This window comes from Physeter macrocephalus, chromosome 6 (genome assembly GCF_002837175.3).
Source record: "Physeter macrocephalus isolate SW-GA chromosome 6, ASM283717v5, whole genome shotgun sequence".
Taxonomy (NCBI): domain Eukaryota; kingdom Metazoa; phylum Chordata; class Mammalia; order Artiodactyla; family Physeteridae; genus Physeter; species Physeter macrocephalus.
The window spans coordinates 74,538,311-74,555,354 of NC_041219.1; the positions used below are offsets into that span (position 1 = coordinate 74,538,311).

Here is a 17,044-nt window from a genome sequence, read left to right on the forward strand (position 1 = left end):
TATGATCATCTCAATAGATGCAGAAAAAGCTTTTGACAAAATTCAACACCCATTTATGATAAAAACCCTCCAGACAGTGGGCATAGAGGGAACCTACCTCAACATAATAAAGGAAAAAAAAAAAAAAAAAAGAAGTACCTGTATATCCCTCACTGATTGCACCCCTCTTTCTTCTCCCAAAGAGAATTCTAACTTTTGTGTTAGCTGTTCCCTTTCTTTTCTATATAGTGAGGTAACCTATGTAGATATCAGTAAAAACATATTAGTTAGTTTTACCTGCTTTTGAACTTTATACAGTTTTTTAAAAAATATGCTAATGTTTTGGCTGTGACTTTTTTTTTAACCTGGCATTATTATTTTGAGATTCATCCATGCTGAGTATATCAGTACTTTATTCATTTTTACTATTCTTGGTATTCCATTCAATGAATAAACAATTTATCCATCTGTTGATGGAAATTATAGTTTCCAGTTCTCATTATTTTTTGTTGTTCAACTGCAAGCAATGCTATGAATGTATTTCTTGTACATATCTCTTAAGATATATTAAGAGTTTCTCCATATACTTAGAAGTGAAATGCTAAACCAGATTATTTGCATGTGTTCTACTTTATTAAGTAATGCAAAAAAAGGTTTCCAAAGTGTTGTAGCAATGTACTTTCTCACCAACAGAGCATGAGTGTTCCGTTTCTCTTTCCATTGCTCTGTTTTCTCACTTACACTTGGTATCATCAAACTTTTCATTTGTAGCCATTAGATGGGTATATAGTCTATCACTATAGTTTACTCTGGATTTTCCTGATTACTAATGAGATTGAGTATCTTTTCATTTTTGTACTGACAATTGGAATTTCTTTTATGAAGTTCCCATTAAAGTCTTTTATCCAGTTTTCTGCTGGGTTTTTGTGTTGGTCTTTTTCTTAATGATGCAAAGGCATTCTTTATACAGTCTACATGGTAACACTTTATTGTTTATGTGTGTAACAAACATCTTCTCCCAGTCTGTGACTTGTGGTTTTATTCTCTTTATAGCATCTTTTGAGCAACGTTAACTTAATTTTAAGAAGATTGAATTGATCAGTCTTTTCCTTTATTGTTTTTAGTTTTTGTTTGGGGAAATTCTTTCTACACCAATAACAAAGATATTCTTTCTCCTTCAGAGTATTCTCTGTTAATTTTGGCCTTTTACATTTAGGTCGGAATTGAATGTTTATATTTGGTTTGGTTTTTATATTTGGCATATGGTAGTAGGGGATCTAGTTTTATTCTTTTCCATAGAGAAAATCAGTTGGCCCAGGACTGTTTATTAAAAAGCTGGTCTCCTCACATTGATCTGAAAATTCCATCTCTGACATTTAGCAGATATCCATATTTACATGTCTGGGCTCTCCGTTCTTTTCCTTTGGTCTGTCTCCGCACCAATACCACACTGTCTTAATTGCCATAGCTTTATAATGTCTTGATATATGAGAGGTCCAGTTCTCCCACATTTCCCTTGGCTGTTCATAACTCATGGCACTTCCATATGCATTTTATATTCAGCTTGTGAAGTCCCACCAAAAGAAAGAGAATATTTTGAGAGGAATTACACATCTATTTTAGGAGAATTGACATCTTTGATATTGAGACCTCCAGTCCATAAGCGTGGTGTATGTTTCCATTTATTTGAATCTTTTTCAGTATTTTAAATAAATTTTTATTATTTTCTCCAGAAAGACCTTGTATACTTTTATTAGGTTATACATTTATTCTAAATACACTTATTCTTTAGGTACTCTGTATTTTTTGAAGTTATTATAAATTATGTTTTTTAAAATATCATTTTCTTATAGTTTGTTACTGGTGATTAGAAAAGCAGTTGCTTTTTATATATTGACTTTACAAACAGCCAACCTTGATACACTCCCTAATTTTAATAATTTATACGTTGATTATTTCGTGTTTTTTGTTTTCTCAATCATGTCATTTCCCAATAATGACAAATTTTTTTTCTTCCTTTCCAACTCTTATACTTCATATATTGTTTTCTTGCCTTATTCTACTAGCAGGTCTTCTAATACAGTGTTGAAAGGGGTACTGATAAAAGATCTTCTTGTTTCTGATTGTAAAAAGAATTCTCTCAGTGTTTCTTCGTTAATATTTCTGAATTTATTAGGATAATCATATTTTTCCACTAAGCTGCTATTGTGGTAAATTATATTCATTAATTTACTAATATTAAACTAGTCTTGTGTTCCTGGGATAAAGCTATCTCGGTCATGATGGGTTATTCTCTTTATACATTTCTGAATTTTGTTTGCTAATATTTTGTTAAGATTTTTGTATCTTTGTTCATGAATGAGATGGGCCTATAATTATCCTTTCTTGTATTGCCATTTTTGAATTTTAATATCAAATTTCTATAAGCCTCATAAAAAAGTTGAGTTTACTATATATTGGGATAGTATGTGTAAGAAAGAATATAGGAATATGCAGGTTTTTATTTCTCTTTGCTTCATTTTCTGTCAGTTAAAATTCTCTAGGGACAAATATATGATATCATTTATATGTAGAATCTTAAAAGTAATACAAATAAATTTATTTACAAAACAGACTCACAGACATAGAAAACAAACTTATAGTTACCAAAGACAAAGTGGGAGGAGGGATAAATTAGGAGTATGGGATTAACAGATACTCACTTCTATATATAAAATAGATAAACAACAAGGATTCACTGTATAGCAGAGGGAACTATATTCAATATCTTGTAATAACCTCTAATGGAGATGAACCTGAAAAAGTACATATAGTATATATATGTAGAGTCGAATCGCTTTGCTGTACACCTGAAACTAACACAATATTGTGAATCGACTATACCTCAATAAAAAAAAATTCCCTACGAATTTTTCCATTTCATCTAAATTTTCAAATTTTTAGAATAATGTTTTTCTAAATTCATGAGAATTTCTTTTATATCTCTAGAGCCTCTAAAATTATGACCCCATCTTCATTCCTATCTTTATTCATTTATTCCCTCTTTCCTCTTTTTGGAAAAATCTTGCCATAAGGTTATTAGACTTTCCAATGTTTTGGAAGAACCTATGTTTAGCTTTTTTGTTCTGTACTAATGTGTATTCTATTTCATTATTTCTGGTGTTATTTTAATGATTTCCTTTCTCCTAATTCTTTAGATTTATTTTAGTCATCTTTTCCTAACTTCATAAAATAAATTATTAGCTCATTAAATTTCAGTCTTTTTATGGTGTCTAGCATAATTACATTGTAGTCAATGTTTCATGTATAATATCAATCTTTTTGGTCCAGTATAAATGCCCCATGGGTACCTCAAAACAAACAACACTGGATTTTGAAGCTGCTAGGTATCGTGGTCTATATATGTCTATCATATCGAGCTTGTCTGTTGTGTGGTTCAGATTTCTTATATCATTATTTTTGAATGCTCACTCTTATCAGTTACCGCTAGAGATGTGTTAAAAAGCTCCCACTCTTACTTTAAGATGTATTGCATTCTCCTTGTAAATATTGCTTATATATTTCAGTCTATGTTGTAAGGTGCAAATGAGTTTAAACTTGTTAGGTCAATTTTAATATGAGAAATATATTCAGAGAGGCCTACATTTAGACTATAAGTTATTTTTAGTTCAGTGATTCTGATTTTTACATTTTATAAAACATTTAGTAAACTACAGTTTAGACCAAAAGGATTTTACTATCATATTTAGCAATTCAGAGTTAAAAATATTCATGTCCTTTAACCTTGTTAACTCATTTCTGGGATGCTATCCCCCCCCCACCAAAAAAAAATAACTAGAAGATGAAAAGAAATAACCGGTAGATAAAAAGTTTTATACACATAGATAAAAGCACCATACATATTTATGATAGTGAAAAAAAACCAAATATACATTCCAACAATAGAAGAGTGTTTAAGTAGCTATGACACAGCTACACGATGGTATATTATGCAGCCATTAGAATCATTTATAAAGAATTTGTAATAACACTGTAAAGTTATTATCACAATGATATGCCAATAATGCAGAGTATACACTATGACTTCAATTACTGTAATAACAACTGTAGAAAAAATTCTACAAGGAAGTAATTCTAAATAGTAATATTAGTTGGTAAGATTTGGTTTTCCCCCTTCCTTTCTACTTTTTTGTGTTTTCCATATTTCCTACAACATCCATATATTTTTTTCCAATTAGATAGGGAAAATTAAAATATAGACTAACAATACATTTCTAACTAATATTTGGGTGTACATGATTAGTCTTTCATTCTATGTTATGTTGCTGTTTAGTTGACATTTTAAAATATCAAAGTAAAAAGCCATTTAAAATGTGGGATATGGATATGTATAAAGTAAAAGTCAGTGTTTCAAATAGATGCCTTATTGTGCTTTATGTCTCATAGGTAAAGTGTTGATCGAAGGGAACCAGTGCATTGCTTCCATGGTTTCCAGTCATCTGAGCCCATGGACAAAACCAGCAACTATTGGATCCTTCAGCCCACATGTGACAGAGTTTCCAAGAAAACGAAAAGGGAGTGATTCAGACCCATCCCAGTAAGTGAATTTGTTCCTCTAACCCCAAGAAATCTTCGACTCCAGGGAAAAAAGAAAAATATTACATTTTTTTCTCTTAAAAACAAATTAAAACCTTTCGTTTCTTTTTATTTATTTATTTTTTTAATTGAAGTATAGTTGATTTACAATGTTGTTAGTTTCTGGTGTACAGCAAAATGATTCAGTTATACATATGCATACATATTCTTTTTCATATTCTTTTCTATTATGGTTTATTACAGGATATTGAATGTAGTTCTCTGTGCTATACCATAGGACCTTGTTTATCCATTCTATATATAATAGCTTGCATCTGCTAGTCCTGAACTCCCAATCCAACCCTCCCCCTACCCCTCCTTGGCAACCACAAGTCTGTTCTCAATGGCTGTGAGTCTATTTCTGTTTCATAGATAAGTTCGTGTCATATTTTAGATTCCACATGTAAGTGCTATCATATGGTATCTTTCTCTTCCTGACTTACTTCGCTTAGTATGATAATCTGTAGGTCCATCCATGTAGCTGCACAAGGCATCATTTCATTGTTTTTTACAGCTGAGTAATATTCTGTTGTATATATATATATACCACATCTTCTTTAGAAAAAGACTACTTTTTAAATCATTATTTTTAATTACATGGTAATTAAAAATTTGGATAGGGTCAATTGTTTATCCACCCAGCTGCCACCTCTGTCATTGACTGATCCAACTCTGAAGGTTATTAGGTATCCAGGAAGGTCAACTGGAGGTTAATTTGCTTAACATTTATGGTCACAGGAAGATACTTGCCTTCCTAATTGAAATACTTGACTTTGAGGAGAACATCTTCTTGCATGTTTGGCTTACAATAATAATCACCACTTGCTTCTTTCCTTACTCATCATTCGTGTAACAACCAACCCTTGGTTATCTGTGGTGACTTTAATCAAATAAAACTCTTGTTTTCCCTGTTTAGTAAGCCAAGTAGATAATATAATCAATGTTGAGAATACTTACTATCTCCTGGTTCATTTTTATTGCCTAATGCAGCTTGCAGTCCCAAATATTCTTTAATGACCTCCCCAAGGCTGGGTTGATCTGGTGGAAGTAATAGGGCACAGTAAATATAGCAATCTAGAGCAATTCATTTTAGGCTGATACTTTATGTAAATCATGAATGAAGGGAATAATCCTGAGTGGGGGACAGGATGAGGACATAATGAAACATCATAGCTCTTTATAACTCAGTTCTTCCTAGGACACTTTATATACTTTAGCTTCAGTTTTCAAGACAGCAGATTCAGTGTTATTCAAATATAAGCACCAACACACTTCCCAAGCCACATATAAATGACTTGAAGATTATCTACTGTTCTTGGTTGTCTGTATTCTCTTAGTCTCTTCCAGTAATGTGGATGATTGTAAATAACTACAGTTGATCAAGTGACAGTCTATCTAGAACTGTTTGCTGCGCTACATCCTAAGTTATCAGTTGGCTAGTCCCCATTCACCTCGAGCTAGAAGTGACTGTCAGTCCTTTTTTATTTTCTTTAGAATCATAAGCACTGTTGTTCTTTCTTAATATCTAAATAAGAATGTGGCTTTCAAGTGAGAACTAGAGTCACATGATTTTAAGCCACGTAGGGGCATGGTTGAGACCTTATAGTGGTTTTGAGAGTGAATGGGAAAATGAGGGCAGTGACACGGGAAATACTAGAAACATGCAAAGTAATGACAGATAATGATTTTTTTGGCAGAAGGCAACCCTAGAGATTATTTAGTCAATGACCCGCATTTTAGAAAATGAAGCAGCTGGAACTCAGAAATCTATCAAGTGCCTTGCCCAACATTATCCAGCTAGCTGGACTGCCTCATTGTCAGTGTGGTACTTTCCTCATTACACCCTGGTTCCTGTTTCTCTGCAACTGGAGGGGAGGGTGCTTCTAGCACATGAGAACAACCTTGCTGTCCATTTTCCAGCATGTCTGGTAGGGGTGACCCAAGGCCTCCTTCCTTCCAGGTCAGGAATCATGAAAGAAAAAGTGGTGGAAAAACTTTCTCAGAATCCCTTTTCCTATCTCCTTTCAACAAGGGTAGAAATATCAGCATCCAGTGGCAGCAGGTAAGTCCTGGACTATCATTTGACATAATTCCTACTTGAAGACGGCATATCGTAGCAGCAGAAAGAGAGCGTACACCCCACTGATTTGCTCATTATCTATCCCAGAGCTTCTCCATTCTGCCCCAATCCTTCTTTCATCCCACCATTTTCCATTCTCTCTAATGAAATGAGGGATGTCAAAGTACTTTATGGATTTTACAAAGTACTGACTGTATAGCATCCTTCCCAGAGACTTGGGGCATAAAGTTGATTTCATTGGTGGAGCCTCCAAGTGTTGGATATATTTAAACAAAGAAGAATATATGAGAAGGTTCACCCTTTCTGCAGCACTGTTGGGTTTGAGTGGAGAGCTGGTTCTTTAAAAGGGTCATTGATGAAGAGTCCCTGGAACGTAGTCATTAACATTTACAGAGTACCTGCTATATGATACCCAGTAGACCAGGAGGGAGGCATACAGATAAGATACAAGACACTTGTACAAATGGGAAAGATACAAATAGTTACTGCACATCATGATAGCTTCCATAAGGGGGACCCTAGGTATTATGGCAACAAGGAAAGTTGGGTGTTTAAACAATATTGGGATCAGAGTGAAGGACAGCTTCCTGGAGATGTTGACGTAAGCTGAGTTTTGAATGAAGAATGGAAATGAGCCATTCCGAGCAGGAGTAGAGAAGGCACTTTTGGCAGAAGGAACAGCTGTGCAGAAGCACAGAGTATGAAGCAGCGCACTGCTGATCAGGAAACAAGCGGTTGTCACAGTAGAGCAGAGGGCACACCAGGAGGTGAGGTGGGTGAGGTGGGTAAACATGGACTAGGTCATGAACCTCTGCTGAACTAAAGGGTCTGAAAAGTGTCTTTGCTAAAGAATCTGAAAAGTGTCCTGAATGCAATGAGGAAAATGGAAGGATTTGAAGCATGAGAAGAGCTTGATCAGGTTACATTTTAAAAACTTTGCTTGCCTTTGCACTTTAAAAAGAAACTTTTTATTGTAGTAAAATATATGTAACATAAAATTGGCTGTTTTAACCACTTTTAAGTGTACAATTCAGTGGCATTAATTACATTCATGGTGTGTACAACCATCACCACTGTTTCTGAAACTTTTTCATCACCCCAGTCAGAAACACGGTACCCACTAAATAGTAGTTCTCCATACCCGCCTTTCCCCCAGCCCCTGGTAACCTCTAGCCTACTTTCTAGCTCTAAGAATTTGCCTGTTCTAGACATTTCACATAATTGGAATCATACAATATTTGTCCTTTTGTCTCTGGCTTATTTCACTTAGTGTAATGTTTTTAAATTTCACCTACGTTGTAGCATGTATTAGGATTTCATTCTTTTTTACAGCTAAATAATGTTCCATTGTATGTATATACCACATTTTGCTTAACCATTCATTGTTTTGGTGGATATTTGGGTTGTTCCCACCCTTTGGCTATTGGGAATAATGCTGCTATGAACATTGGTGTACAAGTGTCTGAGTCCCTGCTTTCTATTCTTTCGGGTATACACCTATGAGTAAAATTGCTGGGTCAGAGGGTAATTCTTTTTTTTTTTTTTTGGAGATTCATCAGTTTTTTAAATTAATCTGAGTCCCTGCTTTCTATTCTTTCGGGTATACACCTATGAGTAAAATTGCTGGGTCAGAGGGTAATTCTTTTTTTTTTTTTTGGAGATTCATCAGTTTTTTAAATTAATTATTTATTTATTTTTGGTTGCATTGGGTCTTTGTTGCTTGTGTGCGGGCTTTCCGTAGTTGTGGCGAGTGGGGGCTACTCTTTGTTGCGGTGTGCGGGCTTCTCATTGCGGTGGCTTCTCTTGTTGCGGAGCATGGGCTCTAGGCACACAGGTTTCAGTAGTTGTGGCATGCGGGCTCAGTAGTTGTGGCTCACAGGCTCTAGAGCACAGGCTCAGTAGTTGTAGCGCACGGGCTTAGGTGCTCCGCAGCATGTGGGATCTTCCTGGACCAGGGCTCGAACCCATGCCCCCTGCATTGACAGGCGAGTTCTTAACCACTGCACCACCAGGGAAGCCCCTCAGATGGTAATTCTATGTTTAGTTTTTGAGGAACCACCAAACTGGTTTCCACAGTGCCTGCACCATTTTACATTCCCAGCAGAAATGTGTGAGGGATTCAATTTCTCCATTTTCTTGCTGGCACTTGTTATTTTCCATTAAAAAAAAGTTATCCTAGTAAGTTATCCTAGTAAGTGTGAAGTGGTACAGATTTATATTTTCAAAGGATGACTCTGGAAACAGCATGGAGGATGGGCTGAAGAAGGAAAATCCAGCAGGCAGAGAAAACAGCTGAGAGATGGTTGCTAGGGAATAGGTTTTTCTGAGCATTGGTCCAAGAGAGTGGCCCTAGGCAGGAAGGGCATGGAAAGGGAGGGACACGTTATGGCATATTTAGAAGATAGAATCTCTAAGATTTCATGCTTGTTCATGGGGGAGAGCGGAAATGTAAGAAGCATCCAGGTTTTCTGACTTGGACACCTAGATGGAGGATGGTATTTTCGTTCACAGAGGCTGAGGGAAAGATGATGAGTTCAGTTTTGGCCACAATGAGAGTGTGATGTTTATGGGATCTTCAAGTAGCTGGATGGATATGAAGGTCTGGAACTCAGGGTTGAGGCCTGGCCCGGAGATGGAGATTCAGACACCATTAATGTACAGAGAGCAAGTGGACTGGCATGGTTGCACGTACGGAGTGGGAAGACTGGGGGGCTCAGGGAGGAGGGGACGGCTACCCAGAAAGTGAGGAGACAAGGCTCTGAAGTGGGAGTGACATCTCAGAAACCGAAGGAAGAAAATTTTAAAAAGAGAAAGGCATAGAAAGCAGCAAATCTGGAGGCTGTTTTGACCGTATTTGCTTCCAATTTTGTTTGTGTTTGGTTGATTTAGGGATTCAAAATGCAGTGAAAGTAGTTTTCAAGGAAAGCTTGCACTGTGTTTTGGAAAAATTATGTTACTGTAATATAAGATGCTACACTAAGAAAATGCATCTAAGTAATGTGAATGTTATTAATATCAGAGAGCTTATTAAAATTCATAAATAAAATATTATGACTGTAGACCAAATGCCCCCATGGAGAAAAATCCAAAGAGCAAATTTACTCATTATCTAGGTGCATGCTGCAAACAAAGAAATGAATTATATGACTAACAACGTCGTGCCTTTATTCTATTCTGCAAGGGACCATTAAATAAAAGTGTATTTGGATTTCCTAAGTACAATAGGTTTGGATTTCACCAAGGAGGCAAGTTCAGTCAGTGAGTTAATTTGCTAAAACATGTATAATCAAAGCAAAAGCATGATTTAAAACAGCCAAAACTTTACCTTTTGAGATTGAAGTAATGTATATGTATATATAATTCCAGACCATTAGGAAGAAAATCATTCATCTATATAATTATTTTCTGTTTTAGTCCATAAATATGAAGTCAGACAGAAAAGAGAAAAAAAAAAGCTGAGTAATCTAACCCTCTCTTTTGCTTCAAAGAAGCTGTTTAATTTCATACCACAGAGCAGGCTGACAATGATCAAGGCATAGAGGAAGGTACACCAGCCAGCAGAGAATAAGTTTCACTGGCCTCCTGTTAGGTCTATGACCTTGAGCAGTCATTAACCTTACTGGGCCTCAATTCCTTCATCTGTAAAATCGGGGATAGTAATAACTACATGATTCTTAAATGCTGTGAGAATGAAATAACACATGTGAAAATATTTTTGGTAAACTATCATCAAAGCTATTTATTTAGACAGTAATAAGGAAAAGCATCCTTTGATTAAGGTTTTATCTTAGTGGTCCTTTTTTATTTGGAATATTTATATGCATCTGTTCATAAATTTTATTAACTTTTCTATAAACAGCATGTATTTATCTTTTTTAAGCGAAAAATATTCTTGAAACCTCAAATAAAATACATCACATGAATAAAATAGTTCAAAGGTAGGTCAAACTTCTTTCAAAGCCTGGAAAATGATCATTGTTGACTCTTCTAAGAGGGAAATTTGGCAAGATGAGTCAGAAGCCTTAAAATAGTTATCCATAAATTGTATGTCTAAGGGTTTATCCTAGGAGAATAATCAGAGATGCATGCACCACAAGAGTATTAGTCATACTATTTATAATATTGAAAAATTAGAATATTGAGATATCTAATAATAGAAAATGATTAAATAAATTATAGTGTAGCTAACCAATGGGCCACTATTTAATCATTACAAATCATATTCTCCAAGAATATTTGAAGCTATGGGAAAATATTTATGTTACAGCATTAAGTGAATAAGACATGAAAAATTTTACACTATGATCTGAATTTTGTTTATTTTATATATATATATACATATATATAACACACATCTACATAAATATCCTCCCATGCCCCACCACCACCCCCATAGCTAAGTAAAATAGTCAAAGCTATTTTTTGTATGTATCTAGATACATGTCTAGGAAAGAGATTGGAGGGAGACCCATTGAAATATTGACTGTGATTATTTCCAGATGAGATTATGGGTGCTTTGCCCTGAATTTTTAAAATGCCCTTTCAAAAAATGATACATTTGGGAATATATTTTTAAAAATACATACTTAAAAAAACCTATTCCGTCTGCATAGTTTTTTAATGTGGAAAGTAGTCTATCACCATCAGTATATTTCACTTTGGTAGTGGTCTGGTGACTACATTTCTGAATGAATAAACACACACCCATATAGCACATGTATGTATGTAAATGTATATATAAATATTTATACACACACATATATATACATTTAGTATATTCTGCTAAGGCATATACTAATGTGAAAATTAATATTATTGGCAAGTGATCGGTTTCCAGTTTTTAAAAATATTTCTTACCGTCTAGATGAATTTTCAGGTAAAATGAATTCCTTTTGATTAAAGATCTGAGATTCTCAATGTATTTTCAGGCTATTTTAATAGAGCTATTGTAAAATTTTTGGCTAATCCATCAATTGTTTTAAAAATAGCTATTTTATTTAATGTTATTTCTATGAACATTATATTCCTTTTCAAGACTGGCATGGGATAATTTCTAAATAGAGTGGTAATTATTATTCATTGTCAGTTCACATAGTCTTGTTACCTGATGGGGATGAGGCACCTGTCAGCTTTAGTAGGAGAGCAGCCCATGCAGACAGTAATAATTGTTTCAATTAGGAGCTCAGGGTAGCATGTATAACTAAAGACTTAATAGGAATTAGGATGATTGGACTTAATCCCACATTTATTTCTCAAGAATTACCGAAAATCTGTTTCATGTAGTTTTTTTATCCTGCTTTTTTGTAGAATGGAAGATGGTGAACAACAAGTAAAAATGAAGTCCTTCAGGTATACTGAACTGTTGAGAGGGTACACGGTGGGTGGGAAAGGTCGCACATGTAGACCGTTAGCCAAAGCAAATGGTGATGTCAAGGTAGAATGGATTCGTGAATATTAGCTTTCTCTCATATGTTCTGCTCTGAGAAGATGCAGATACCTCAGGCCCAAATTGTGGCGCTCATAAGTTCCTTTTGCTCTGATGAGCTCATTCCCAGCTCTGGAATGCATGCAGGGAGTCAGGTGGGTGATACCAGCAGTTCTGCTTCTCTGTCAGAGAAGCCAGGCAGATCCCAAAGGGCAGGGTCCCTGCCGCGTGCTGGCCTGCCCTGAGTCCAGAGCCTTCCCGAGCTCCCTCAGCCCTGCTGGACCACCGTTCAGCATAGGAAGTCTGAAATGGGAACTCATTTCCTTCTCCATGGAGCCAGAGGCCCCTGCCTTGAAGTAATGCAGCCACTCAGGGTGAAGAAGTAGGAGTGACTGGAAATAAATACAGTTCTAAAAACAAAACGAAACAAAACCATCTGATACCATCATCAGATACCTTATACCTTTTTTCTCTATCTACTTGAAAAACATTTTGGCTTATGTGTCTTTAAATTTTTCTCAGAATAGCTATTTATTGAAAACAACTATTATTTTCTTGAAGCACTAGAGAAAACCTAATTCATCCAATAAGCAAATCAGAATTACTTACCAGGAGTGTCTGATTATTAGGAATCCATCACCATAAAGTCTGTCAGTTGTTTCATCATATTCTTTCAACGTCAACAAGTTTTTTTTCCTACATCTGGCAACATGGCCAGATCTCAATTTTGCTTTTTCTCTATTTAGTCTGTTTTTTTTTTTAATATGACTCTGCAGAACACTGACATGGTTCAAAGTGACAGTAACAGTTCACAGAATTAGGAGCCAGAGCCCTGATAAATTATTAAGCAGAGAACTTGCCTCTGGGTAAATATGCCCTTCTTTAATAAAATTCTTTAAGAAATCTTTTCAGGTGCACCTCCTTCAAGTAAAGTACCTTATTCAAAAACTGGCTATTTCACCTTCCTCTGTCTTTCCTAGCTCCCAGCATCGTCATTTGTTATTCCCAAGTGACCTTGTTCCTACCTGTTCTCATCTCCCTCAAAACCCTGGCTCTAAGAGAAGTCACTTTCTCTTCTGCTGTACATTCCTGGAATCAGGCATCTCTGTCCACTGCTACTGTCCATGCTAATGGGTAATATTGTTAGAAAGAAGAGGTGAACATTCTAGCAAGTGGATAATCATAACATTTTAAAAATCATAAATCTTTAATCTAAAAAGTTCTCATGGGGGAATTCCCTGGTCCAGTGGTTAGGACTTGGCGCTTTCACTGCTGTGGCCTGGGTTCAGTGTGGTCGGGGAACTAAGATCCTGCAAGCCGTGTGGTGTGGCCAAAAGTAAAAATTGCTCATGAATAGACCAAAGTACGAGCAGATAACGGCATTTTATGTAAATACACAGGTAACTTGAATTCCATCCAGTTCACCCCAAAGTAAGTATTTTGTTCCAGGAGTGTCATTGGCCAAGCGTGAATGGTTGGGTGGATGGCGCTCCATCAGCGCTTCCCCCCTTCGCCCCACTCTTCCATCTAGTTTAAAGTCTCTAAAAACAGATCAGGACGAGTCTCCTATTTTTCCTCTTTCCCATTAGATTGCCTTCCCCAAACTCTTCTTCTTCTCCTTCTTTTTTTTTTGTTTTAATATAACCTTTTTTTAATTTTAAAATAGTTTTAGATTTACAGAAACATTGTGAAAACAGTACAGAGCACGCCCACAGACGCCATACCCAGTTTCTCCTATTATTAACATCTTACATTCGTGTGGCACATTTATCTCAATTAATGAACTGATATTGGTACATTATTATTGGATAAAGTCCGTCTTTTATTTACGTCTTCTTAGTCTTCCCCTAATGCCCTTTTCTGTTTCAGGGGCGTATCCTGGATACCACATTCCATGTAGACTCCTCTTGGCTGTGACAGTTTCTCAGACTTGCCTTGTTTTTGGTGACTTTGACACTTTTGATGAATACTGGTCAGATATTTGGTAAAATGCCCCTTAATTGGGATTTGCCTGATGTTTTTCTCATGATACGGCATTTTATGTAAATACACAGGTAACTTGAATTCCATCCAGTTCACCCCAAAGTAAGTATTTTGTTCCAGGAGTGTCATTGGCCAAGCGTGAATGGTTGGGTGGATGGCGCTCCATCAGCGCTTCCCCCCTTCGCCCCACTCTTCCATCTAGTTTAAAGTCTCTAAAAACAGATCAGGACGAGTCTCCTATTTTTCCTCTTTCCCATTAGATTGCCTTCCCCAAACTCTTCTTCTTCTCCTTCTTTTTTTTTTGTTTTAATATAACCTTTTTTTAATTTTAAAATAGTTTTAGATTTACAGAAACATTGTGAAAACAGTACAGAGAACGCCCACAGACGCCATGCCCAGTTTCTCCTATTATTAACATCTTACATTCGTGTGGCACATTTATCTCAATTAATGAACTGATATTGGTACATTATTATTGGATAAAGTCCGTCTTTTATTTACGTCTTCTTAGTCTTCCCCTAATGCCCTTTTCTGTTTCAGGGGCGTATCCTGGATACCACATTCCATGTAGACTCCTCTTGGCTGTGACAGTTTCTCAGACTTGCCTTGTTTTTGGTGACTTTGACACTTTTGATGAATACTGGTCAGATATTTGGTAAAATGCCCCTTAATTGGGATTTGCCTGATGTTTTTCTCATGATTAGGCTGGGGTTGTATGTGTTTGGAGGAAGACCACAGAAGCAAAGTGTCATTCTCGTCACATCATGTCAAGGGTGCCTACGGTCAGCACGACGTCACTGCTGATGTTGACCTCGATCACCTGGCTGAGGTGGGGTCTGGCAGCCTTCTCCACTGTCAAGCTGTTTATTTATTTAAGGAATGATTATATTTATTCTTTAAATACTCTTTCAAAAAACCTTAAGGATGCCTCACTTTACAATGGCTGGACACTGTCAAATTATTCTTTTATCGAAGGAAGACAGTATGTGCAGCCCATGCTTAAGGAGTGGGGGTTTATGTTGCTTTTTTTTTTTTTTTTTTTTTTTTTTTTGGCGGTACGCGGGACTCTCCCTGCTGCGGCCCCTCCCGCTGCGGAGCACAGGCTCCGGACGCGCAGGCCCAGCGGCCATGGCTCACCAGCCGCTCCGCGGCACGCGGGATCCTCCCAGACCGGGGCACGAACCCGTGTCCTTTGCATCGGCAGGCGGACTCTCAACCACTGCGCCACCAGGGAAGCCCTATGTTGCTTCTTTTTGAGGATGGAGTATCTACATAAATTATTTGGAATTCTTCTGTATGGGAGATTTCTCCCCCATTTATGTATTCAATCATTTATTTACATAAGTATGGACTACGGCATATTCATATTATACTTTGGGATATAATCCAATGCTACTTTATTTATTTTGTTGCTCAGACTATTCCAGCTTTGAGCTCTGGGCGCGGTGGGGGGGGGTCTTTCAGTTGGCTTCCATCATTGTGGTCACCTGGGCTTTTCAAGTGACACAAGCTATCAATTTCTTTTTAGTCTAAGTCTTTTTAGTCTTTTTATACTTTTTAAGTCAGTTTAAGTGAAGGTTTCTGTCACTTGTAACCACAAGATTCTTTTTTTTCCCCCACTCAGAACCTAGATATGTTTATTTTATTTATTTATTTATTTATTTATTGGAGTAGAGTTGCTTTACACTGCTGTGTCAGTTTCTGCTGTACAGCAAAGTGAATCAGCCATACGTATACATATATGCCCTCTTTTTTGGATTTCCTTCCCATTTAGGTCACCCCAGCGCACCGAGTTCCCTGTGCTATACAGTAGGTTCTCATTCATTACCTATTTTATACATAGTAGTGTATATATGTCAATCGCAATCTCACAGTTCCTCCCCCACCTTCCCCCTGGTATCCATACATTTGTTCTCTATGTCTGTGTCTTTATTTCTGCTTTGCAAATAAGATCATCTATAACCACAAGATTCTTAACAAATCTTAAGAGAGAGTGCTTAGGTTGCATTACTTGTTCAGCACTTCACATGTTGCCAATATTTCTCTTATGTCAATGCAGCTGAATGACCATTTTACCCTGGAAAGAACCAGTTCTCTCTTGGGCTGTGGTGACCACTTTGCTGAGCGCTGTGATAATAGCAGGAGGCTCGAGAGACCGGGGCCGTGTGTGGTTCAAGTTTCAGCCTCATGCTGATAGACAAGTCACGTAACCTCTGAGTTAGAAAAGGGGCACAGAGGTGAGAGGGGATTAAGTGACATCACATCGTTGTGGTGTCATCCGGAGGCCAAGACTGCCCCTCATCTGCTGAACTGGCTGCTGGGGAGTGTGAATGAGGCCCCCCACAGAATGGACTGCCAGATAAAATACAGGACACCTGGCCAACTGTGAACTTCAGATACGTAATGAAGACTTTTTAGTACAAGTATGTCCCAAATGTTGCACAAGGATATACTTATACTAAAAAAAAGTATTCACTGTTTATCTGAAATTCAAAGTTAACTGCGCGTCCTGGTACCCCAAGTGCCCTCCCTTGTTCAGGCTTCTCAGGGCGCGTACTCCAGGGAAAGTGACTCTGCAACTTCAGTTTGACCACATGGCTCAAGCCATCTCAAATATTTAAGAACTAGTTTAAGAACTATAGGAGTTTGTGATTATTTGGCCCTTCAGGGTGAAGAAGGATGGGAGGGTCTAGAGCTCGTCTAGTGGCGTCACCAATCAAGATAAACCCTATAGACGGAAGAGTAATCAGGGCTGGTGGAGGAAGGATTAAAATGGGGTCAGTTGGGGCTTCCCTGGTGGCGCGGTGGTTGGTTGCACGTCCGCTTGCCGATGCAGGGGAACCGGGTTCGCGCCCCGGTCTGGGAGGATCCCACATGCCGCGGAGCGGCTGGGCCCGTGAGCCATGGCCGCTGGGCCTGCGCGTCCGGAGCCTGTGCCCCGC

The 17,044-nt window shown here is 37.2% G+C and overlaps 1 protein-coding gene across 15 annotated transcripts in view; it reads left to right on the forward strand.

The window, feature by feature from the left end:
- The window catches only part of BMAL2 (basic helix-loop-helix ARNT like 2), a 133,086-nt gene that overhangs the window by 34,865 nt on the left and 81,177 nt on the right, over positions 1–17,044 (forward strand). For 6 of the 15 annotated variants that reach the window (XM_055085524.1, XM_055085525.1, XM_024128994.3 and 3 more), the window contains 3 exons: positions 4,426–4,576; positions 6,575–6,676; positions 12,002–12,043. In XM_055085524.1, coding sequence (XP_054941499.1) covers positions 4,426–4,576; positions 6,575–6,676; positions 12,002–12,043 — 295 coding nt within the window. Of the gene's footprint in view, positions 1–4,425; positions 4,577–6,574; positions 6,677–12,001; positions 12,044–14,806; positions 14,932–17,044 lie in introns of those variants that run through there. The other 9 variants (XM_055085530.1, XM_055085528.1, XM_055085529.1 and 6 more) reach the window with 6 other exon arrangements.